This window comes from Diadema setosum, chromosome 19 (assembly GCF_964275005.1).
Source record: "Diadema setosum chromosome 19, eeDiaSeto1, whole genome shotgun sequence".
Lineage (NCBI taxonomy): Eukaryota > Metazoa > Echinodermata > Echinoidea > Diadematoida > Diadematidae > Diadema > Diadema setosum.
The window spans coordinates 11,202,999-11,230,084 of NC_092703.1; the positions used below are offsets into that span (position 1 = coordinate 11,202,999).

The 27,086-nt window shown below is 38.2% G+C and overlaps 1 protein-coding gene across 1 annotated transcript; it reads right to left on the reverse strand.

Annotated features, from left to right (window-relative positions):
- Positions 1-6,590: 6,590 nt before the first annotated feature.
- On the reverse strand, positions 6,591-20,723 carry LOC140243016 (uncharacterized). The gene is made up of 15 exons (XM_072322756.1): positions 20,271-20,723; positions 19,762-19,970; positions 18,551-18,646; positions 17,430-17,555; positions 16,313-16,496; positions 15,642-15,732; positions 14,448-14,530; positions 13,144-13,315; positions 12,119-12,239; positions 10,716-10,833; positions 10,050-10,235; positions 9,274-9,396; positions 8,510-8,694; positions 7,837-7,947; positions 6,591-6,749 (listed from the first exon to the last, which is right to left on the reverse strand). Exons 1-15 carry the CDS (start codon positions 20,721-20,723, stop codon positions 6,617-6,619), a joined length of 2,391 nt encoding a protein of 796 aa, XP_072178857.1. The 3' UTR covers positions 6,591-6,616.
- Positions 20,724-27,086: the final 6,363 nt, after the last annotated feature.

Here is a 27,086-nt window from a genome sequence, read left to right on the forward strand (position 1 = left end):
AACGGATAGGTAGGTACATGTAGATTGATGGGTAGATAGATAGAAAGATAGATAACCATAGATGTAGATATGGATAGATGGATGAATAAATACATAGATAGAAAAGAGAGACAGGAAGAGAGACAGGAAGAGAGACAGTTTGTTGTTAAAGAAGGGCATGTGAGCAGGTGAGTAATTTGATAATTAGATGAACGTGCAGCGATAAGGACATGGATGGGTGAATAATTAAAAAGAGACTAGCGTTACACAGTACAGGCAAATCTAAAATTGTGTTGTTTCATTTGATCTTTATGAATTGGCCTTTTGAATAATACCCATGCATTTATTCTTCTTGTTATCTCGACACATCTGGTTATTTATTTGCTTGTCAAACTATTATGGTCGGGGTAAGGGGAAGTCACCTCTTTCGTATATTGTGTGAAATAAAGTACTAGTAAATATCAGTCTAAGTAAGTTTAATAGACTCATGCGACACGGGTAGTGTGCCCGTGTATGAGGCATGTGGGACTGCTGTATGGTACAAGGAAGATAACGAAAGAGTTGATGGCATTTTGAGGTTGAAATGCCATAGACAGTGTGCAAATACGTTGCTGTTCACTCAAGCGCGTAAATCCTGAAAACGATTCTTGTATTTAAAGGGGGCCAAAGTTCACATTCCGAGGAGGTAAAGAATGAGTCTTGACATAATATGCGTAAGACACACGAATAGGAAATGAATGTAACAACGTGAGGGATACTTGAAAATGTTTCCACAAGGCTTTAATTTGCAGCGGAAAAAAATGAGTTAGAAATTACGTTCTCAAGATATATGCAGTAACCACTAAAAGTAGCACATGCAGACATATTCGCATTCGTGTTACAAAACTTCACAGTATAAACACCGCTGATCGACTTTGCTACAGGTATAATTCAACTGATCATGTATGTTTAATAATTTGAGATGTTTGCGATTGTTTTAACTGAATGTAATATTTGCAATCTGCCGTAATATGTCGTATCAACCGGATGTGATATATTTTTTTTTCAGTACTTGGACGAATTAAAATACGAAGTCCATAAATCACCACATTCCATTTTTAACAAATTCTTGACTAAGATAGAGTTATATAATTACTTCGACAGTCATTCGGCAATAAAATTTCCGCTGTATTCATAATGAATAAATCCAGATCCTCTTCGATGATCTCACATTTGTCATTGTAACTGATTTGTTTCCAAATCCTTTTGACGTCGTATTTGTGATATACCACTCCCACATGTACGTGATACACACAATAAATCTTTCTATTACTTGCTAATTTCGGTCAGTATTTGAGTGCAAATCTGGTGCAAATACAAGTCAGCAGAATGGACTATTCTTGTGGTATGTGTTGCCTCGATCGTGTGATACGTGGTTTATATTCAGGGGTTGGGGAAAAGAGGTAAGCTCGTAAGGTACACTGTATACCTGTAGATAAACGTGTTCTCATACCAACGATAGGTGTGTATGACGGGATACTATATAGTGTAATCTGTGCACATTAGCATTATTGACTGTCTATGTCATATCACACAATTCACACAGACGCATACACACACACATACACACACACATACACACATGCACAAAAATTACTACCAATAAACAAGCTGTAAAGACAGGCCGCAAATAGTGAATCATGCAGTACAAAATAGAAGCCAAAGATATGAAACATTGCGAGCGAGTGTTTAAGGTTTATTCAGGACGCAAGGCAAAACATCTGAAACCATTGTTGGTGGTACATAAAATATATAATATGCATAAATATAGTTTCTATAAACATACCCATTCCTATGTACAGCGATAACATCCGCACACTTTATCATCATCGTTGGTGGTCTCTCTGATTTGTACTTCCCACACACGTAAACTGTATACCACAGTACTGGAGTACATATGCCACACCACTGTATATCATGCTTGTTTGTTCACATAATGATTGTTGACATTGAGGGTTGGTCATATTCCCGTTATCAAAGAAATTGATCCGGCTCAAGTTGATCAGGTCAAGTGGTTTGGAATCATAGCGAGTGGTATACAATGCAGTGCCATAAAGAACACACATAACAAAAAACAGAGAGAAAATTGACAATTTGCATTTTATGTGTATGAATTATAATACTAGCAATGAGGAAATTCTGCACCTTGTTTGCACCACGAACTATGTCAAAGACCAGATGAAGGAAAAGACTGAAATTCAGGTAAACATATAATAATGATGATGATGATGATGATGATGATGATGATGATGATGATGATAATAATGATAATAATGATAATAACAATAATAATAATAATAATGATAATAATGATAATAACAATAATAATAATGATAATGATAATAATAATAATAATAATAATAATAATAATAATAATAATAATAATAATAATAATAATAATAATAATAATAATAATAATAATGATGATAATAATAATAATAATAATAATAATAAGAAGAAGAAGAAGAAGAAGAAGAAGAAGAAAAACAACAACAACAAATAATCATCATCATTGTCATCATTCATGTCACCAACGACCTAACAAATCACTGGTGTTGATAAGATTAATTAACTCAGTTGTTACCATCAATGGCAATGCTGTAGCAAGATTCAATGGTAATTTGAGAAACACTGGCCCCAACAGAGTTAAGATGATATTGTCATCTACCTCATGTTGATGTGAAACATATTGTCTTTGGCAGCAATGAATTGAAAGGCTAAAAAAAAAATAGACCCCAACAAAACAATACCACATGTAAAAATGGTATGAAGGTGGAAACTGTGTAGAACTTGTCCCATGGTAATTAACTTTGGTTATCTTCACAACTGGAAAGACAATTGTCATATTTTGGGTTGGTTTTTTTTTTTCACTGTAAGAGGAAGACCACGGAGCAAAACAAGAAAAAAGAATGAATAAATAAAATCTGCAAAATCCCTGGATATGATCTCTAAAGAAAGCATGCCCCTGTTTTTTGGGGTTTTTTTTTTGTAATTGATATTAAGCAGCTTCATGCAGTGATTACAGGTACACATTATATTCATACAGTGTACATCATGAATAAGAATTTGATATAAAGAAGCACCATTACTATAACAAGTGGTTTGAATTGGTGGGAGGTTGCATGCTGCATAAAAACTGACAAATATGATAAATACACATTCAGCACAGACAATACCCTCCAATGCATATTTTGGGCACCTTCTCTTACATCATTAATAGAAGACAAAATACTTTCCGCAAACCACATATAGATGCCAAAATTCCTCTGAAATTATTCATTTATAAGGAACAGTAATATTGTGGGTGTCACCGTACCTTTCAGATCTTATTGCCTATATTGTATGCCACACATGTCAGAAATTCAGATTTCGAAGTTGTTTTTTTTTTAAACTACATACATTGCATGGACAGTCGTCATCGAATCCATTAAAAAAAAATTTTTTTTTCCTTCAATTATAAATGCACATTCTGATTTTATCAACTTTCAGCTACACTGGAGCATAGTAACTGGTAAGGCTATGAGGCCAGTCACCCCCTATACTTTACAAGTAAAAATAGGACTATACACCATACAGTATTTTGATTGGCAATAGACATTGATATGCAATGAGAAGTTTCACTGAACTTACAGAAGTTATCAGTCTCTGCACCCAGCTTGAACAGACAAGTTTACTAGAGGCAAAGTGGTAATCTAAGAAAAAACATGTATTATTTGATCTGTCATCAAAATATGACACTTGCACAAACATTCCACCAGAGAAAAAAATACCATGGTATCCTTCAAGCATTTTGACAGACATTGTGACAAAGTTGCATATAAGTACAGGCTTGAGACATGAATAATTTGACATAGTGATTCTTAATGGCATCAAGAAATACATTTAACTTCAAAATAGTTCACAACATCTACAATTTCTTGAATGTCAGACATGCATACAATTTCGTTTTGGAGACGGGATTCATGAAAAGTATAAAAAAGGTACAATAAGTATCAAACTGCAAAATATCTTGGACGGATACAGATTTCCAACACAATCATATCACATGATTTGCAGTGAGGTGAGATCTAGTCAAAAGGGATAGGTATTCCACACAAATAAATCTCTCATTTGATAGATGAATAACTAAGACATTTTGGTTTACAAACAAATCCATCCCGATGAGGCAGATAATTTATGAGAACACGTTTGAAGGTGCCTTTATTCACAATATATGTGATCAATGTAAAGAGACTCAGTTCAAAACTGTGGTGAATGAAAAATTGAAAAAGCAAGGATGCAAGTGTGTGTGTCTGCATGTATGTGTGTGTGTGTGTGTGTGCTCCTGTAGTATTTATGTGTTCAGAATACTGTGAAATCAAATATTTGCATAGACCACTTATTCAATATCAGCGACACAAAGCATCTTGCCTCGCGTCGACATCGCCATCATTATTCTACAAACCACAGAAGATGATATTATCTAAATAAATATGATTTGTTCAAGGAGGTTTAAGAGATGGAGTTCCTACTGGCTGTAATTATTCAAACAGTTGTCACTTTTCTACTGATGTACAGAAGAATTCAACAGGTGCATCTGTGCCTTTGATGACGAGGTTTGATGCCGCCATCTTGCTGAGAAATCTGAAGATTCATTTTGGACGTTAACTTAATGTTGGCTATATTTTGCTTATCTATTAAATGTACACAAAGGTCACTCCCTTCCAGAAATATGTGCAAAAGTGTAAATCAGAGCTGTATCATGTGAAAGTGTTTAAAATTGTACCCTCCTGAAAGCCGGTTTTATTACTTTTCCACTTAATTCCAACAAATAAAACTGATATGGAATAATAATCTTCAAGTATAATTCTTTAATAAAAGAAATAGTGGCCGGGCACTGCCAGTCGAGTAATTTTCATTTCATTTCATCATTTTTTTGCACAATTTCTATTCGCACATCCCCGTGTCTTTACCATTATATATCACCTATCTTTTATTAGTAGGGATGGCAAAAAGTAATCACCATCACAAAGACATATCTTCCTTTGAAAGTGGCTGATGATTATGCAATGAGACATGAGTCCATTGTCTTCCTATCTGCACGGCAGATCCAGTTTGCCACATGCTTCAAATACTTTCGAGTGGCGGCATCGAACCTAGCTTCAAAGGAAATACGACAGTTGTGACTCCATTCTCTAGAACCTCCTTGATTTGTTCCACTCAATTTGTTTTTCAAACCTCTTCTTCCTCAAGCACCAAGCCAAAGCAGCAAATAATCAAGCACAAAAATATATCATTTCTCTCCATGAATTCAACAGATGCAGGAAAACAATGCATTGTGAAGCAACCCTTTGGTGTTAACATCCTGGCTGAAATTGCACAGCAGCATTAAAAAAAAAAATGAATAAATAAGTGAATGAATAATGAAATAAAATAATATAATGGATACAAATTGTTAATAATAATAAGAAAATACACAAAAAAACCCTCATCTGCGAGGTTTGTTTTCTGAGATGAATAACAAGAAACAGAGACATGAAAATTTGCCATCAAAATTATCACACATTCTATCGCTTTGTTCTATTGTATCTGAGCTTGAGCGCTGTTTGGTGAGTAGGCATGTGTTCTGAAAATGTGACCCCAAGACTTGGCCATTTTTTTTTTTTTTTTTTTTTTTAACAATTTACTATGGCCATAGATAAGAACTGCTTGTTCATGCCATTATATGAATGATGTGGCTAAGAAACAAAAAAAAAACAAAAAAAAAAAACCCCACCACAAAACAAAACAAAGCAAAACAAATACAACATGGAAACTAAAAAAAAAAAATATTGTTAGCACGAGATAATTTTGACAGTAACACTATGGCCATTGCCAAGAGTCGCTTGTTCATGCGAAGATATGAATGCTAAGACTTATACACAAACACAAAACAAACACACAAACAAACATATGAACTATTGCTTCATCCTCCATTGAAATTTCATCTCCATTGATTCTGCATGTTTGTGTTCACAAAATACTCTTACTGAAACTCTTCGCTATTCCTGTGTTACTCCTTCACTTCATTCCAGTAAAAAATCACATGAACCTATTGCTTCCATGAACTCATTACAGCATGTATCACATCGATGGGAAATGATTTTTTGAGGTCAAGAGGTTAATACACATTACCTTCATCACTCTTCACAAACGAAACTTTGGAGCAGAGAGTGTGTATACCACTTAACAGGACAAAAATAAATGCCCTTCTCTCCTTGCAAATCTTCTAATGAATTCAAAATATTCCTCTGCTAAAATAATGGATCGTTTGAGGTGAGGAAACAACATGCTAGTTCATGCCAAGGTGAAATGTGATCACACTGAACCCACATTTTTCAATTCAATTCCATCACCACTATCATTTCTCTTTTCCTAAACTCAACTGAAAGCTCCCATCATTGAGATGGGAAATAAGGGCGTGACAGGGTTTCCGTGGCAACCTTAGCAGGATGACAGCAGCAAATAGTGACATACTTCCGGTCCTCAAGCTCTCCTCCATGCCAGTCATCCCTCCTCCCTTCGAAGAAGACAATGCAGGCAAGGTGGAGGGAAGGGTGTGTGGAGGCTCCGAAGCACCTCACGGTGTCATGTGGAAATTCCAGACCCGGACTCTGTAGTCTGAGCAGGCGGCAATGATCTTGGTCTTGTCTGTGAAGATGCTGCTGATGTGACTACCTTTCCGGGATTGCAGCGTGTGCCAGCTTTCATTCCTATAGCACCAAATCACAACCAAACCCACATTGTTGTAACAAATACACCATTCTATCCACATTGACAACACAGATGTGTTTGCAGTATTATACTCCCAGGGCTGCACGCATTCACAGTCCGAAAGTAGGAAAGTTTCTATGAGCAATCAGGGAGGTACTTGAAAGTTACATGCATCTCAAAGGCCAAACACAATACCCAAATCAAGCAGATTTTTACATTCTCTTGTCGGGTGTTGAAGAGGTGTCTCAATTTTAAGGGAGCCTCCTGCAGAATTAGGGTCACTTGACAGCTCACGGGCACATTGGTCCAAATCACCTTTCTATTTTTTTTTTTTTTTTTCAGTCGGTTTGGGGCACTTCACTCGTTTTCAGAGCGGCATAATGCATACACTCTATGCAACAAATATTATGGAATTCATTGAACCTGTCCAAACAAACCTGTCTACAAAGAATGTGTAGACTGGATGATCAGAATGACCCTTCAATTAACACTTGGGAAAGCATCTGTTTCACTATTTTGCATTGAATGTATTAACAATATCCTATTGATATTGCCAAGTTGTTGTCAGGTGGATGTGCTGGCAAGCAGCATTTATAAAGATTACATGTCAGTTGAATAAGCATTACATCACAGATGCTTGCCCCAGTGAATTTAAAAACCAACATGCTTATTGGTACGAATGACCTTTCTTCTGCTCATGCGCAAAGTGGAACTGCGAACTGGCTTATACTTTATATACAGGGATGCCAACCCTGTATACAGCACTGGAGTATTATGAGGGCTGAAAAGACATATTTTTTTCGTAGAGAAACAGTACTTTTACCCTTCCTGTGCTACAGATACATGTAGTAATACACAACATTTTCCATGAAACCTGCAGTATTTTGGATAAAAAAGGGTCAAAATACTGCAAAAAAGTAAAAATTGGCATCTCTATACACACAAGTTATTAAAAAAATCATAATGAAAAAGTTCCAATGACAGCAACAACTGTGAAAACAATAAGAAGCCCACCAATGTAACTATTGCACATGTTTAGGGTAATAATGACACACAGGACATCAATAATTCATCCACATTACTCACTTTCGAATGTTCCAGTACTTGACCATTCCGTCTTGGCCGGCGCTGACCAGCAGTCCTTTGGGCTGGTCTGGGTTTGATGTGTCACTGATCTTTAGATTGAGAGTCTCAACCCTGGAAATGAAAGATGGATCGAGACGTGTCACAAAATGAATTCAATTTGAGATATGAAAGGTAACTTTTAAGGTATGTAGAATGCAAATGCTGTGTTACCCATATGATATGAATGCAGCTATTCACACTACAAGCACATAAATTGGAATTCTAACTTCATGAATTTGCCATAAATATCAAACTTCAGATCACTTTGTTACCACCATTTAAAGTATTTTCTGAGCATTATATAATCAGCAATGACATCCCTGAAAAACAAAGAACTTAGCAGTAAATATGGGATTCAAGATACCATACTGCTTTAAGGACACAGTCAATTTGGGTGAAATGCTGATGAAACCATACATGTATATTTACATTCTTCACTTGAATGTAGAGATGAATAAATTATCATTGAATGATGCTACTATCTATTTAAATCATAATTTTTGTCATCACATACACGTTTGCCACACCAAGAAGAGTCAAAGTTAGACCAAAAAGAAGAACAAATCAAGAACAGAGTTATCCAGGTTGAAATTTATGAAACGACTCAACAGCGATGCCATCCCACTATACTGACCTCTTTTCGTGCTCATCGAAGACCTTCACGCAGGCCGCAGTGTCCAGTCGCCATAGCGACACGACCTCACCCACGGAGCAGGCAAAGTAGCCCTTGTCGTAGCTGAGCGCCATGATGGAGGTCGTCTGGCTGATGCGGATGACCCGGATGTGGCGACCCGTCTCGATGCTCCACACACGGATACTCTGCATCGGGGCAAAGATTGCACTTTCTAATCACCAAATTTCTCACAGAGAGAGTAAGATGATTCTGAAAGCTATGACTTACTGTAAAAGTTCAAAATTTTTTTTTGTGCATGTAATTTTTCGACCTTGGCCTGGTAAGATGAATTTGGCTCATTTTTGATTTGGCAGAATCAAAATATCGGGTAGAGTTACATATCATAACAAGCAAAAAAAGTGTTTTTTTTAAATTTTGCGCTGGTTTCATGTTTCATGAAATGCACCCACATTTCTATACCACAAAAATTTCTACTTTTACCAACATCACGAAATATAATAGATTGGTGTGGATAGGAGATGGGAATAGAGATTTTATGTAGAAAGAATGGATGACAATAAAAAAAAACTTGCTCTGAACCTGAATGAAGATCATTAGGACCCAATATCAAAAAAGGTAAGGACACTGTCTCAACACATGGAATTATATCAAAGACAATAAAGGTATATACAAATCTGTCGGCATACACTAGAGACAGTGCTGAGTGAACATGTGCATGGCCTCTTTATTACCGCACAGGAGGGGCATGTCTGCGACTGACTTACCTTGTCAGCAGAGCCGGTTATGACCATGGTGCCGTCGTCGTCGATGTCCACGCAGAAGACAGCTTGTCCGTGCCCAACCAGGGTATGCAGCAGAGAACAGGTATGCAGGTCCCACAACTTCACCTGCATTACAAAGGGATCAAAATGGCACAGCACATTTATGCTTTCCACATTTTATTATATGTACAGTACTTGAGATAACCACTGCAAAGTTAAGACTCCCTCATTCCTCTCGATGGAATTTGAGTGATATCCATAGGAAATATTGCACAAAAAATTCTTATATTAGACAGATGCAGAAGGTAACGATACTTAACGATACTATGCATTTTCTTTTTCTTTAACTTCAATGTATGAATTCTACCAAGGGCTCTTTTGCTATTCCCAGTCATGTTTTAAGACCTCTGTCTCATAGCAAAAGTGTATGGAATCACACTCATCATCCCCCACTTTGCAATCAATATGATCAGATATGACCTGTGCTCATTTCATTTTGATATCAAAGAATGTTCTTAATCTGTAATCCATCGTTTTGTTTGGAACACATTATTGGTCCTAGTTTGAGGCACAATTTTACGGACGAAATACATGGTTTACTGGTCAGTGGATTCTTGAGTACAGACACAAATACAGATAAGATACAGGTATTCTTTAGCCTTTCTTCAAACTAAGAATTAAGGTGCATAAATATAGTACTGATGTATTTAGTATTACTTTTAAGTTGAGCACAAAAAAAGGTATGAGCTGAAATCAACTGGCTGTTTTCAGTTGCTTACAGTTCTGTCTTGAGAAGCGGACGCCAGGTAATGCTTTTTCTGCGCCATGGCCCAAATGGCGCCATCGTGGCCCAGGAGGGTGCGAGCGCAGGACCCCTTCCGCAGACTCCATATCTTGAGGTTGTTGTCGTAGGAGCCGCTGATGAGGAGGTGGGGGGTGAAGAACCGCAGACACCACACCCCTTTCTGCAATATGCCGGGAGAAGAAGGCAACAAAGGAATGAACCTTCTGTCTATTTACTTTCTGCCATATATTTGATTTTCCAACATTAAAGTGCAATAATCATAATCCAAGGATGGTTTATCCAAAATGAATAAACTTCACTGATGTGCCCAACAAAATTTGCTGCATTCACTTTAATAATCCACATAAAAATATTGCATACATTTGGGGAAAATTCCCCGCTAGAAAGATTATACTTTGACATAATCACAACATTTGCCACGGCTGCTGCTGCACTTCTGCTACCACTACACTGTGCTGTTAACTGAATGAATGTGTCAGGCTGGCCTGCATGTACACAAGTTCAAGGCAAAGTGCTGCTTGAGCTGCCCTGATAGTCATACATACACACAGTTTGTGATGCGGCCCCAACCTGGCCACTCAGAGAGTGCTCAAGGGAGCTGCCTTCTACATAATGATGAGGGTCTGAGAGTGGGCCTTACCTGGTGTCCCTTGAGGGTCTGGAGACAGGCCCCTGTCTGGATGTCCCACACCTTGACCGTCTTGTCCTGGCTCCCGCTGGCCACTCGGTACTCTCCATCAAATGTCACACACAGCACTCTAAAGAAGACAGTGGAAATAAAATTGTGTGTAGTTTGTTATTTTTATGTGACAATGATGTTAACATTAGTAATAGTTGCGATCCTGCATGACTCTACAACAACAAAATTTATCAAAACCAATGAAATGAATGATTATCAATTCAACCTATATTAACAGAAATGATGATCATGACTACTATTACTACTACTAAAACTACTACTGCTGCTACTACTACTACTGCTACTACTTTTACCTCTACTGCTGCTGCTGCTACTACTACTACTACTACTACTACTACTACTACTACTACTACTACTACTACTACTACTACTGCTGCTGCTACTACCTCAAATACTACTCTACTACAAATACTACCACCACTACTTATAATGATAATGATAAAAATACTGATAGCAATAGGGATAACACTGCACTATGGTGTAATTATGAACAATTTAAGATATATATACATATTTCTGTGCTATTAACTACCCTATAAATCTGACTGTGACAAATCATTCTAGCTATGTGAGAAACTCATATGAGAGTCATGATAATGCCATTAGAGTTATGATGATCATGTGATCCCGGTTAGGTGAACGTTCAAGTGTCAAGACATCAATAGTAGTGGGAGAGGAAAACAAGCAGTCTGATGTGCTAATCAGCAAACAAAGCAGAGTGAAGATAAGATTAACCCACAGAAGATGAGTCCCGAGTATACTCAGGAAGGCGTCTATGGGAAATGTGAGTTATAGCAAAATCAGCCCATCTTCGACAGGTTAAAGGAAGAAATGAAGAGTCAGATTACAAAACGAGCTAAATCCATTCCTGTTAATTTGTGATATTTTCCATTGAAGCTGCTAAAGAACAAGTAAAACAATTGGAAAATATGGGATATGTTTTATCACAACTTCAAGATTATTCCTTATTATGTGACTAGTGAGGTATTACAAGAATGGTTCCTTTTTCCTCTTTCTGATGATGGACTTATTTCAAAATGTTTAAGAATGGAGCTTATTTTAACCCATTTTGCGGTCAAACTCTTTATTAAGTACAGTGGATTTCCATTATAACAAAGTCCTCGGGACCAGCAATTTTCTTTCGTTATATCGAAATTTCATCGTAACCGAACAAATAAACAATAAAAATACATAGTGTGGATAACATTGCAGCCTGAATTTTTACTTTGTTGTAACCGGAATTTCGTTATAACCCTGCTTGTTATAACAGGAGTGCACTGTAGCAGCATTGCAGAGTATGAATCTGCACGTCTGTCATGCAACCGAATCGCTCCTTTACTTACTTGGCTTGATGACCTCTGACATCCAGAGATTTTGTTCTGCCCTCGTCCCAGTTCCACCGCAGAAAGACGTTATCGCGGTAAATGGTCTTCCACTTGAAGGGCTTGTCTGGCAAGGGAATTTCTGGAAAATGAAACGAGAGAATTCCTTGTTTTAAAAATCAATAATCTGACAAGGACTTTTCACTTTATCATTGTAAAGATTGTTACACAAAGAGAACAATAGGACCATCATTTACACAAACTTGGTTATTACATACACACCATGAATGAACAGACGTACAGTACACACATGTATATGTAACCAAGCACGGAACAGCCAACAGAGCTATAGTAACCTGGTAACTGGCTACTGGAAATGGCTATCCCATATTTCTGTCATCTGTTCTGAAACCAAGCCTAAGATCCCTTGTCAAGTCAGGTGAGTGGTCACTACACAGAGGTTCTCCATTACATACATGCTTTCATTGCACAGGATTTCGGTGTGATTGCTGCGGGCAGGTGGTCACTATAAAAAAGATGGTTGCTTCAGCCAAGATATTCTTTCCAGTACTGTACACGTCAATATTTTCGCGCGATTAATTTTTCGCACAGAGCGGCTCAAAAGCATATTGGTGGGTTCTTGAATTCATGCCATGCAATTGCTTACTTGTATGTTCTTATCCAATTCACAGAAAAAAAAAAAGAAGAAGCAGAATTTCATTTGATATTTCCATTTGTGAAAATTGATGCGCTGCCCGATCCATTCATATGTATGGCTGGTCTGCACAGAAACTGACTGCATACACGTGTTGAAATGAATTCTAATAATACTAAGGCACAATTTTGTGCGCGCACACACACACACACACACACACACACACACACACACACACACACACACCAGGGAGGCACCTCAGACAAAGCACACCATTCAACTTGTTGCAAAGATATTTTTGCAGGTTATGGAATACATGCTAACCAAATGAAGCTCAAAATACACAAAAATTCATGTACTGCAAATATTTCTTCATATACAGTATACTCACTGATTTCCACCTGGGAACACTTGTCCTTCCAAATGGCGTCGTGGCTGGCGAGGTGCTGCCATGCCTTGCACACCTGGGCGGCTACCAAGAGCCACTTTGGGGAGAGGTAGCCCAGGATCCGGAGGGCCAGGTGCTCTGGCAGCAGGGAGACAAAGTCCCTCGACTGTTTCAGCTGTGATGTTACACAATAAGACAGATAGAGAAGGAGTAAGAGTGAGAGAAAAATAAGATATTGAGAGCAGTGGCAGATCCAGAGGGGGGCGCAACCAGCGCATGCCCCCCCTTTATTTTTCGTTAAAAACAAAAGAAATAAAAAGAAAAAAATTAAATGAAACCTGGAAGTGGCACCAGAAATATTAGTCACGCCCCCCTTTACAGAATTCCTGGATCCGCCCCTGGAGAGAGACATAATATATATGCGGTACTATATATTATATAGTACTGCCATGAAGTATTCACAATACATAACTGCAATTTGCACAATTCTTATCTTTAAAATGATAATGATAATATTTTGTTTGCTTGTTTGTGTTTGTATTTTCTTTATCATTGTCACTTCTTTTTTAAAGCACCTTTCTACCATTTTGTGGGAGATTAAAGAACTTCAGGACATACTTTTACTCCTGTAACAGAAATCAAACCTACACCTATATGGTGTACGTCATAATGATTAGACAAATTTGTATAGTGCAGCTACTATATAAATATACTCTACTGCGCTGTGATGAAACAGAGCTCCTAACATTGTTACTGATTAGACACACACACACACTCAAAGTAAAGATTAATCAAAGGCTTCTAAAAAAGTTAAATCTTCAACAAAGATTTGAAGACAGCAAGTGATGGGGCCTTCCTTATTCTCTGCAAGAATTCTGGCCTGACTGCCTCATTGACTGCATGTATGCTACATCCAACCACAAAAACAATCAACTGTTGGTATCTGAGATGCATTTCCCTGACAAACTTCAAAGCAACTGAAAGAGAAAACAAAAACAAAGAAAATCTACTGAAACTATAATGTACAAAAAGGAATAATGACCAATGTTCCAAGGTTTGAAGATAGTGATGTTGATATTCTCTAAGGATTCGTTGAAACACTCAGTCATGTTCTTTATTCTTCACAATGAGAAATAAAAGTGAATTGCTCTGATACTGTAGTGTAACTAAGTATCGAGTCATCAATCTCTGAGAAAATATCTTTGTCTTAAAAAGATTTGAGAACAAGGAAACAGACGTTGCACCCCAGAGAAGATATATAAGAAAAGAAGAGCACTAAGTTATGGCTTCAAGACAGAGAAACTTACCGCTGAATGAGTGGACAGAAAGTAGAGCTGTCGTTGGTCCAGCTTCCTGAGCAGCTTGTGCAGGAACTCATTCCTCTGAACATCTGTGAAAGAAAATGGGAGAGAGACAAATATATCAAGCATAACACCAGTAAAGTCAAAATTGATGGTTAGTATTTATTGGATATTGAAACTGAGGGACAATTTTTGGTAAGCCTTTTTCGCTGTTCTTACACCCGGCCTAATAACTGCACTGCCCATTAATGTCTGTCATGTTAAGTCACTTAAAATCTTAAAACACTTGTGTTTTCACCTGTCTGTAATCAATACAAATGTCCATTTACATGTGAAGAACACCAAAGATGTCTATCTCTCTGCCAGCAGAATAATTTACAAAAATTATGGTGTGGAATAAATGCCTTGTTCAAATTCAATCATTGCTTTTTCTGGTTGCAAATAAAATTGCCTCATTGTCAAGCAAGTGATCGCTCAAATAAACACAGTAAAAATCTCATTAGTAGTCTATTAATTCTTTCTAAGCAATAACGACACTATAATGAGGCACAAACATGAGAGATAATGATGTTTATTCCCTTTGGTGGAGTGGAAAAATATGGCTAATTAAAAAAAAAGACAGCGTCATACCTAGTGCAGGTTTTATTGGAAGGTTCACTTCATTAAAATTTTCTGTTGACTGATACCATTGCCATTGGTCCAAAGTATTTACTACATGTCCTTGAGGTTTGATACAAAATAGAATCATTTTCTTGCCAAGTAAGCATATCTGACTCTTAAAGTTTACCAAGATTTTCTGTGAAGTTTTTTACTCTATATGTTTGGAAAAAAGAAGGAAAAGAAAGACTGCAGTGAACAGTCGTAAGATGTCTCAAATCCTCCTACTCTTGCACAAGATAGTCCCACCTTTTGCACCCGACAGAGGGTTATACAGAGAGAACAGAGAGAGGGAGAGAGATCTACTCACGTATATGTGTGTCCTTTTATAGTGCTACAATGCTTGCAGAAGCCAGCTTTAGATCTGCCACGCTAATCTTATGACTTGGCTATAATACAAAAAAAAATTGTTCAGCATATGTGCGAGACCATGTTCCGATTGTCCAACCTGGGAGGTGCATTATAACCATTAGCGGTGCAGATCTAAAGCTTGCTGCAGTGTATCACTGTCTGCGAGTGGGATGACAGCCTACGTCAACTCACCATTCCAGCTTTCTGCATACCAGTGATACAGCTGCCACGCCTCTGTAGGGGTGGGGTCTATGGGCGGCAGCCTATCAGCGCGTGTCCCTGACTGAGATGTAAATGGCAGAGAAAAAAAAAAAAAAACGGAATACAGAAATGACATATACTACGAAAAATGAGTTTACATTTCATAATATGTCTGAACCACAAACCTATGGCATGATGAATCCCAACAGGTGATTTCAAGTGTGGTGAAAGCTTAGCCCTAACATAGTGATATTTGATGTGATTTAATTTGATTTCTGCATTCCTTTTTCAAACAAGAATGTTACAGGAAGCCACTGAAGCCTTCCATAATTATAGTAATGTGTTGAAAGGAAATAACATTTCTATGGACATGGCTATGACTTCAATGTGATACAAGAAAGAAAGAAAAAAAGAAAGAAAGAAGGAAGGAAAGAAGATGAAAAAAAAAACCCACTGCCCTGACCCTTGCCTTTAATTAGTCTAATCCCGCAAGATAAATATTGTGTAGCTTGCAAGTACGACCTTATACCTTGTAAAAATGTATGTGGAAAAAGGCATACTTGATATAAACACACAATTTAACCCATCCCCTATGAAAACCTGGTAGACTGTGTTTCAAGTCTATAGGGATTTCAGTATCGAACAGCTAATTAACTTCATACCAAGGTAGGTCTTGCCCAATAGAGGTGAATGTCAGTCAAGGCCTTGGTCAGGAGGGGTATGTTGGACTCATCGACTGGGTTGTAGCCCCTCCGCCTCCTCTCGCTCCACGCACTCTTCTTTCTTGAAATGGAATGGCCCAAGTGGTCCTGCATGTGTCTCCTGATTGGCTGATCCTCCTTCACTCTGTAAAGAATGATTGGTTGGAATTAAGAAACATTGAGGAGTGGGTTTGGTGAATGAAGTACTGAACCATTATCCGCGTTCATTCATTCAATCATTTATTCACTCATTTATTCGTTCGTTCGTTCGTTCGTTCATTCGTTTGTTCATTCATTCATTTATTCATTAATTTTTTTCCCATTTCCAACAAAAAGATATGAATATTTTACAGAAATTGAATACATAAATTACATCACAATACATAATAAAAGATAAGTTTACAGAATATTTTAAGTTTGCAGAAATGCTGGAAAGAGGAGGAATGCTAAAAAGCAGTGTTTGTATGGTGCATTCCCCCCACACATAATACAACAAATTATATCCTCCATTATACATTTGTAAGGAAGAAGTGTGTGTGGGAATATCTAACATTTTACACCTTCTCATTTCTTTCTTTCATGTAATCAAAATATAAAAGCATACACAGGAGAAGAGATTATTTCTTTTTCCCTTCAATTCCTAAAAAAATATGTCATACAGAAGATAGTTTCATTTGAGCAGATATGTAATAGCTGTGATTGATTCAACAACATTTACATACTCCAAAATCATTCTTTTCCTGCTTTAACCCGTTGAGGACGAGTCCCGAGTATTCTCGGGCAAGTGTCTATGGGAAATGCGTGTTGTAGCAAAATCAAATCGTCCTCAACGGGTTAATGTTTACAATTATGTAATCATCCTTTGGCACAGGCTATAAATGCAGCATCAATAATGGAAAGAATAAACATCAAATAGCTTTATCAAATGCAAAGATTAGATAGTCTTTGTTTTCTTGGTTAGCAACAAAGTATGCCACTCCCTTCACACTAGCTAAGCAAGCGTCTGCGGAGCAAATATAATTATGTTGGCATGAATGTGTTGATATTCACTTAGTAATCGATTTTACACTGTACTCACCTGTTCAAGTTTGGTGCGGAATGACTCAGGGGGTGTACAAAGGACTTGGTGTGCCGGACGACTGGTAGCTTGACCAGTGGTGCACTGTTTGATGGTTTTAATCGGTCCCATCCAGACTTGAAAGATCTGACAGAATGAAAAGGGGCAAGACACAGTCCTTAGTGCTGGCCATTGGTGGAGTGATTTGGTCATGTGGTCATTTAAAAAAATCAAACAAAACAAATTAAAGCAAACAAATAATCCACCATCTTCAGGCTAAAAAGAGATGTTTCTAATACTGCATCTCCAGTTTCTGTTGTGACATTGAGAACATATGGGCAAAATTTACGCAGAAGAGAATCAAATAATATGAGATATTTGAGAAAGATGTTATATCACTTTAAAAGTGAATGATAATTTTGCTTTAGAGCAGCAAACTGCTGCATTTGAGAAATATAAGAACCAAACAGATTCTGAATGTTCAAATTCAAAGTACTTAATAATCCACGCGGCAAGGATCAACAAGCATTGAACTATCTAAAAAAAAAAAATGATAGCCCTTGTTATGCAGCATACATGGCTTGATGAAAACAATGATAATTTCGTCTGTTGAGAATGAGAAGGGCGTTAAGTTGTCTTGAACACTATGGCCCGAATTCACGAAGGTGGTACAAATGAAACCATGGTTTAAACCATGGACAAAAACCATGGAATGCCAAGTGTCGCATGCGATATTTCGCTACGAAATCAGTCATTTCGTCGATGAAATTATCATTTTGTAAAGAAATGACAACATTTTGTAACTAAATGAACATTTCGTCCACGAAATGATAATTTCGTTAACGAAACAGTCATTTTGTCGACGAAATGACCAATTTCGTAACGAAATATTCTGTTTGACACTTGGCGCTCCATGGTTTTTGTCCATGGTTTAGACCATGGTCTTGTTTGTACCACCTTCGTGAATTCGGGCCTATGGGTTTAGTGGCAGCTTAACGCCCTTATCATTCTCAACCGACGATTTCAAGGTGTGAGATAAACCATTTTTTGGTCATATGCTAAAAAGTTGTACATTTGGTCATCTTGAGTTAAAGTAATGGATGAATAGATCAGAGTGACAGTATAATGTCTAGATAACTTACACTTGTTTCACTTCTGCTGGAGGACTGGATTTGATGACTGGCATGATGTATTCTGTATTCAGCCTCTGCACATCAAAACGTCTCTGCACGTGAGCACTGTAAAATGAATAGATCATGAAAATAGCCTTACTTCAATTGTAAAAGGAAAAAAGAAAGAAGAGAAATAAATGCTTGATTTGGTGAATACACAAATGTCTAAACTCCTTCACATTCACACTTTCTTATGGATTAGAAAGGTCATAAAATCTTTTTGTTTGTTTGCTTTCTGTTTGGTTTGTTTGTTTTCCAAATCCCAAAATGTATGCTTTATATGGTATAATGTATGTTATGTGAGTTCTTCAATTACAATGATGGTAGCACATAAAGTTTGTAAGCCTTCCTCTTATGTACTAACATCAGGGAGAGACCACAATGAAAGCTGCTCTTAGCAATGTAAAAATGTATATACATGTCAAAGAGAAACTCAATTCAATCATTCATTCACATTAATTCTTCTATGATGTATTTACAGATGAAGTGGTATGGAATGAATGAATAACAGTACTATCAAAGTTTTTGGCTTATTTACCCTACCATATTCAATGAATTTTCTCACCTGTACGAAGATTAAGTTCTGCATTGTGACTGTCCTGATACTACTGTTGCATGATGTGTTTTATATTTGAATATCAGTATTAAACCTTTAATGATAATAATAAACTCATATATCGTCGCTGGGGCGACAAGACCTCGTATCTCAAAAATGTCAAATGTTCAGGAGAGCCAAAAAACATGGCGGCCAAAGCACTATACTGAATGGGATAGCCGTTCCTTTGACATGCCGGGGCGGCTTCATTTTTGGGGTAAGACAGCTGGGATTTGGACAGGACATCACTTAACCGATTATTTGACCACTAATGCAAAAAAGTCATTTTCGCCAAAATTTGAGATACAAGGTCTTGTCACCCCAGCGACGATATGTACATGTACACTGAACAAAACCTATACTTTTCCCCAAAATTCCTTATTGAATTTTCCATTCTTTAAAGACTATAATGGTAACAAAAATGATAATGAAATCATGCTTTGCACCAAAATAGCATTTAATGAATTCATGTGGGAGGATGAAATATAATTAAGTGCATTAAATGAATCTTGTACAGATCATGATAAAATCAAAAGTAAACACATATACATGTAGTACCAAAAGAAGAAATGAACATGACACTCACCTCTGTGCATGGTGGTAGTTTCTCACGGCGCGCCTCGCTTTCGTCTCCCGGCTGGTGTGGCTGCTGATCGGGTCGAAGTGATGGCCTGGGAAATGCTGGCGGGCCGTGTACATGAAGTCCCGGTGCAGGGCTGGCTGGAGAGTGGTCCACAGGAAATTGTACTGGGAGAAGTTGCTGCGTTGCAAGATGCCTTCCAACACTTGACATCGCTATGAATAGTAGGGGAGCAAAATGTGCACTCTCTCCTTTAGAACTGATGGCTTCTACTGCAAACATGTTAGCAGCATAAAATACAGATGATATATATTTCAAAAACTGCTTCAGTTGAGTCTTTGATGATTTTTAATTTCTTCATAAGCTCCACCATCATAGTTTCTTGGATATCTTCAGGAACAACTTGCAGATTCATAACAATGCTAAACACTTTTAGCTACATTACCAGGAATTATCTAAACAAGAAAACACCATGGAAACCTTCAAAGAATATACAGTATGTTTCACGTCATTACCTGATGATGGTTCCACTTGTCCAGCCAGATATCAACGTGATCCACCTGCCGACAGAACTCCACGGTGCCGACGCTCTCGATGTGCCTCCCGCGGAATGCGTGCCACTCTCGCAACACGCTCAAACCATCCCCCTCACCTGACCCAACTCCGCCCCTGCCGGACAGCAAGATGTCGCCCAGCTGGAACCCTGGCCCATCCTCTGTGGGGCTACTTTCGGCGGCATCATCACCCTGCTCACTCTGTGCAACATCTCCTTTAGCTGACCCTTCCCCATCTGGCTGAGGGACGTCTCCTACCTGCGAGCCACGTTCACCCTCCAAGTGGTTGCTGCCAGCATCGCTGTGGGAGTACGAGCCATCTGCCTCTCCCTCCAGTATGACGGAGAGTCCATCATGATTTGGCATCATGTTCATCCCCAGTGGGTTGGAAGACACAGGCGACAATGTTTCCATCATATTTGTCTGTGTGATGCAGGGATACATGGAAGTGCAACATTCAAGTGGATTAATTACTCATTTTGGAATCTCCTACATTCTGGTATAAGGCGTGGCTTTCAGGATCTCAGGATACACAGTAATCAACTATCAAAAACTTAATATACAATGTACAATGTAGGCCCCTATATCACGTACAAGAAGATTACTAGGTCATTGTCCTATGCCATATGCATACTACTGCTTACTGCACTGCAAAAGTCTGGTAGGCCCTACATGTATTATACTGCCCTACTACAGTAACTGCGACCAGCCCAAACACCCATGCCCGGGGTTAGTCGGGTAATAGTAGACTTACTGCAGGGCTGCACACTTACCTTTTTTTTTTTTTTTCTACTGGTCCATTCCTGAAAAAGTTACTGGTCCAACAATGACTTTTACTGGTTAGGGACCATCAGACCAGTGCCAGCGTTGCCTACTGCTACTGGTCTACTACACCACTGACTAATTTACTAGGACATCACGCGACATAATTCGCGCCAGCTAACTTAAAGCTAAAGAGTTTATGACACTGGATATTTGACAAACCTACAATATATCAGTGACAGTGTACATGGTGGTCTGAAACTTGATAATCAGGCATGCCTTACAGTTACACAATGCTTTTTATACCATAGATCTACAATGTAGGGGAGGAATTACTTGTAAACATTATACTTTACTGTAGGGGTCTAAATATTACTAATAATACTACTAGTACTAATCTTACTCTTAGTCTTGAGTCTTGTTCAATGTTACGGTCAAACAACTGCAACTGCTATGCCAGGTAAATGCATGCATTTTTAACGTTGTCTTGGCCGTTATCTTTGCCCGACAGCCTAAATTAAGAAAACCTATCAGCCTATTGACTGTTTTCAGTAACGTTGTCGTTAGAATCTACCCGCTACATTCTGAACGCGACGTACTGTGAGACTTACACGAAAAGTCGTATATCGGACTAACGTTTTAGGGAGACCCGCACAAATCGACGAGGGATGGATGTCGCCGTTTGCAATCAATTTTTGTTCATTTGCCCTCCACACTTACCTACGCTTGATTACCTTAATAAGCCTTTCTGAACATTGGTCATCACATGAAGAAATTGCAGCTTGGAGTTTCCTTCGAATCCATTGCACACGATTTGATCAAGCAAAATCCTTGAGATTTCACACCAAGACCGTCTGTTCCGACATGTACACTGTGTGTTGTTGTCAAGTCAACCACACGCGTTGTACACCACCGCTGTCAATCAATTACCGTTACCTTCAGCTGGCAAGCAAGCTCGCTACATTGCTGCGTGCAGCTGGACAGGTGACGGCGCGACAGGTGTAGTTTGTATAGTCTTTGAGCAAGACCCTTATATCTCACAGTTTAAACACTGAGTGTAGATTTTCGAGTCAAGTCTATCAGTATGATAACGTGTTCCAAAAGTTTGTTTGTTTGTTTTTCCATAACACATGGTAGCAGAGAAGGTACGCTGTACTTGGATATTCGAGTCCATGTATCAGTACGCCACCCGCCATATATTATTTCCCTTGCTTTCTGAAAGAGATACAGTTAAGTGCACTTTCAATTTGCAAGAAAATAAAAATATGTGGTATTTCTTTGTATTTTCTTTTTATATTGTCATATTATTGTCCTAGAGTGACGCCGGGAGTAAATATATTTTTCTTATCCAGCGATGGCGGCACTGAACATTTAAAATTCGTAACTTTTGAACCGATTTCCCTCAAGCTTCACTGATGTGTTCGACTAATATTGCTGCATTCACTCAATCCACATTAGTTTCTCCTAATAGAAAAACAAAAGCTTAAGGGGATCCTATCGTTTTGGTTGAGACTTAATTTCAGGTTTCTGATATTTTTTGGTGAGATAATGAGAAACCTCTTCTGAAATATGAAAGAGCATGTAATTCCATGAGGAACTCAACATTTATTTGACGAAAATTGGTTTTGAAATGGCTGAGATATCCAAAACAGAGCGATTCTAATAAAGTGTGGGACCCACATTTTATTACGATCGCTTTGTTTTACTTTACTTTTGGATGTCTCAGTCATTCCAAACCCGATTTTCATCAAATGAACTTTGAATTCACTATGAACTTTCCCCACATCACTGTTCCTGTAACCATCAGTGAAGAGCCACAAAAAAAAATTAAAGATAAGTCAGTTAATTATAAAACATCCCCTAAGCTTGCATGGATTTCAAAATCCCTTCTTCATTCCGTAAATAGGAAAAACAGGTTATACAGATTCACAACTTAAAAAAACCCCGAAAAGTCAAAAAGAAAAAATACATCGTATAAAAATGTTTTAACTAAAGTTATACGATTTGAAAAGAGGAAATATTATGCGATTCAGTTAGAAAAATATAAACATGATATGAAGAATACATGGAAGGTATTCAAGCAGGCCATGAATATATATATATATATATAAAAGAAATCAAGTATTACAAAAATTCGATTTAGTGACAAAATTTTTGAAGATTCTAGTGATATGTTCAATATTCTTGGAGAGAATTCGGCGAAAGAAGTACCATCGTCTAATACACAGTTTCATTTTTTTTTAGGCCAATCTAATTCTAGTTCTATTCTTTATGTCCCAAATACGAAATATGAAATAATGGATATCGTTATTGGAATGAAAAATAAACTTAGCGCGGGTTATGATGATATAAGTTAATTTATTTTAAAAGGTATTATCTTCAATTGCGGACCCACTTGTACATATTTTCAATAAGTGTATGTTATATGGCGTTTTTCCTGATCAAATGAAAATTGCTAAGGTTATATCCCTTTATTTAAAAAAGGAGATGATATTGATATAAGTAATTAGAGACCCATTTATTTAATTTCATCCTTATCTAAAATTTTAGAAAGATTAAAGGCAGCCGGTCGTCGCAGGCGATTCGCAGCTCAGTAGAAAAGCACGACAAGCTGCTCCTCCCGTTATTGTATCCCCGTACGTACCGAATGCCGAACACGACGCTACGCAGCGCACCAGCGAAAACCTGATGGGGCACGAGCGCCGTGCGAGCTGTCCACTGTAATTTCAACATGGACGCCCGAATACCTACCGAATGGGGCCGAATGGGTGCATGCACAAAACCGCACAACAGCCATGCGCATGAAAATCTCTCCCGGTCCGCGACACAACAAGTAGTGAGAGCTGTCGGGTGTACGTACGTACGTATCTGGCTCCAGTCTCTGTTTATATGCACTATGGTGCCAATTTCAGCAATCTAGGCAATAATATTTAAAAATGTCTGAAAATATTATATAACAATATCATAAATTATTCATATATTACGTTGTTTAATATTTGGTATTTATAAATATGCTTTGATGAAGAAATATTAAAACTCTAAGCTTCATGTATAGCAAGTTGCAATGCATATGGCCATATGGCAGGTTGTTATGATCTCATCGCGAATCGTGCAATGTTGTCTGCTGCGTCAGCTGCATGTGTTATACGTACAGCTTACAGTACGTTGGGCCGGATCGTAACATAACAAAGTTGATAGAAAGTCGTCGGTACCGGTATGTCAGTATCAATATTGTGTGTGGTATGCGAGTACTGTTTGCAATAAAAAGTGCTGTACTGTTTCGGCTTAGCCTTGGCTTTGGTTTAGTAATGAAACCTCACAATGGAGATCAAACAGCCGTCCAACTCGAGGCAACGTATCTACTTGTTTGACGCTATCGACGAGTGGAGAACGCAGAGAGACGTGTTCTTAGCTGGAGGACAAGTAAGAGACCAGAGGGGGAGGCTTCAGCGTCAGCGTGCCGATGAAAATTTTGCTTTCCACTTGCTGGAGTTGCATGAACAGTTTTGCAGGAATTTTTATTTAGAATGTGCAAATTCGTGTTACGACATGCACGGTGGAATTGTGTTGCCACGGCTTACGCCAATCAAGCAACCCCAGCTGGCCAAGTCAACAACTTCAAGGAATCCAGATCCAGATAATGTGTAAGTAGAAGTCTACACATGAATCAGTGATTGAAGTGGAATGACTTTTTCTAATCTAGTATCAGTAACTTTAGGGCATTCGCGTTTGATCGACAAGTAGGCCTATTTTTCTATGTATAATTCCGCGTTCTCGTTTATGTCAAATTATGATAATGCCGTAATTGAAATGACATTTGCTGGGTCAGTTTAATGTCATTGGTCCCATTAAATGAGAAGTTTTTCATATCAGTCATGTTATGCAAATTCCCCAAGAATATGATTTAGGATTTGCAAATAAATTTTAAAAAAATGAATAACGTTAGATCTATCGCAAGCTCCATCATACATGTAGTCTAACCCAATAGATCTGGTAGAACTCTAACGTTTAAACAGGGGAACTAAAGGTTCAAAGATGATAGATCTAACAATAATAGATTCTAGTTTAGGCCCTACTTCGACTTGAAGGTATGTCGGTTGGTGCACGGCCCCCTTCTATCACGGCCACAGTTACACTGTGCAGTGCAACTGTGGCCGTTGGCCCTGCACGGGCACAGTCGCTTCCCCGTCCTGAATTTACACACGCCAGGGCAAGTATGGTTGGACCTACTACTAATCGACCGCCTAATGTTTATCTGCTTGATAAGAATATTTAACACTGAAATTCACGTAAAAAAACTTGACCTACGTGATTGAGAAAATCCAGCTCTATCAAATGCCGTTGTTCCGTTTTCGATTCGAAGTTTCAGTGCAAAAATATCGCCGACGAACTTGCGTGGCCTCGCTTCAGCTCCCCGCGGTAAATCGCGTTAATAGGATCGACCGCTGTTTTTGCATTGACAATGCACGCAAACCGAGTTGTATTGAACACCGTGTTGTACGAAGCTTTTTAGAAGCCTTTTAGAAACTTCCATAGACATTACATTGTGCTGTCATTACGATTCGGTGAAAATATTCATTCGAAATTTTGTCCTTGATTAAAACCATTAATGAACAATGAATTATCGCGTTTTCCCACACCATCCTCACCTACATTCAAAGCCAATCCATTTTTATGTGCTTTGCGCGCAGAGAAGTGCGTACTAAGTGTTCAGTGCGCGAATTATACGCGGTCGGTTTCAATAAGGGTGGTCGATATGTAGTAGGGCTACACAAGACACAGGGTCTCCGACCCAATCGTCCGCGTTCAGAATGGACAACTCGGCGGTAATATCCGCTACCCATGACGATGTGTCATCGTCCATGATGGCCACCCTACCTGTACCTATATATAATCTGATCTGACGATTACAGTGTAGTTAACGAGTGACGACGATCGACGGTGCGATGAAGAGAAGGCGTACACGTCGTAGCTAGGCAGCTAGCTACTATAGCTCATGCGAACATTGCATCACACAGTACACATACAGTATACCATACTAGTACATTCAATTCACATTACACAAAACGTACTCCCCGCGCTCAGATCAATCAAGCGAGCAAACGAGATACTATAGCGCGATACATTGCTTTAGGGATGTCTTGCGCACACACACATTTCGCTTCGTAGCAACTTCGGAAGCGAGTTAACGTGCTGCCGCCCGCGGCTGAAATATGTCCATGTATCCTCGCGACTGGGTGTCTTTAATATTCACAAGAACAATTAATTTTCTTAATTTTCATAACGTTTTGACAAACTCTCAGTTTGTGTTTCGTCGGAAACACATCACTATTCACGCTCTTTTGAAGTTCATTGATAATGCCGCGCATACAATAGATAATCATTCACATCTTGTTGGTATCTTCCTGGACTTCTCCAAGGCATTCGATACAATTAATCATGAAATTTGATTTCACATATTGTCTCATTATGGCATAAGGGGGAAGGCCTTTGGGTGGTTCAGGAGTTACCTGCAAAACCGAAAACAATGTGTATCTCTGAACGAGAATAACTCAAGTCTCAAATTTATTGAATGTGGCGTCCCTCAGGGTATACTAGTACATTAGATCCTTTACTTTTTATTGTTTACATTATTGTTTATATCAATGATTTTTGCAGATCATCTGACATACTCTCATTCATACTTTTTGCCGATGATTCAAATGTTTTCTTTTCCCATCAAGACCCAGTTACTTTAGTAGACACTCTCAACTCTGAATTGAAAAAAAGTGACTCAGTGGATAAGAGCTAATAAATTTTCACGCAATCTTCAGAAAGCTATGTATATGCTCTTTAGTAAATCCATGGAAACATTAAGCACCCATTTTTGATGATACTCGATTAGAACATGTATCCCAAATAAAATTCCTTGGTATTACAGTGGATGAAAAACTTTCGTGGAGGCCTCATATTATTAACATAGATAAAACAATTTCACGTAATATTGGTATTACTAACAAACTTAAGTTTCATATT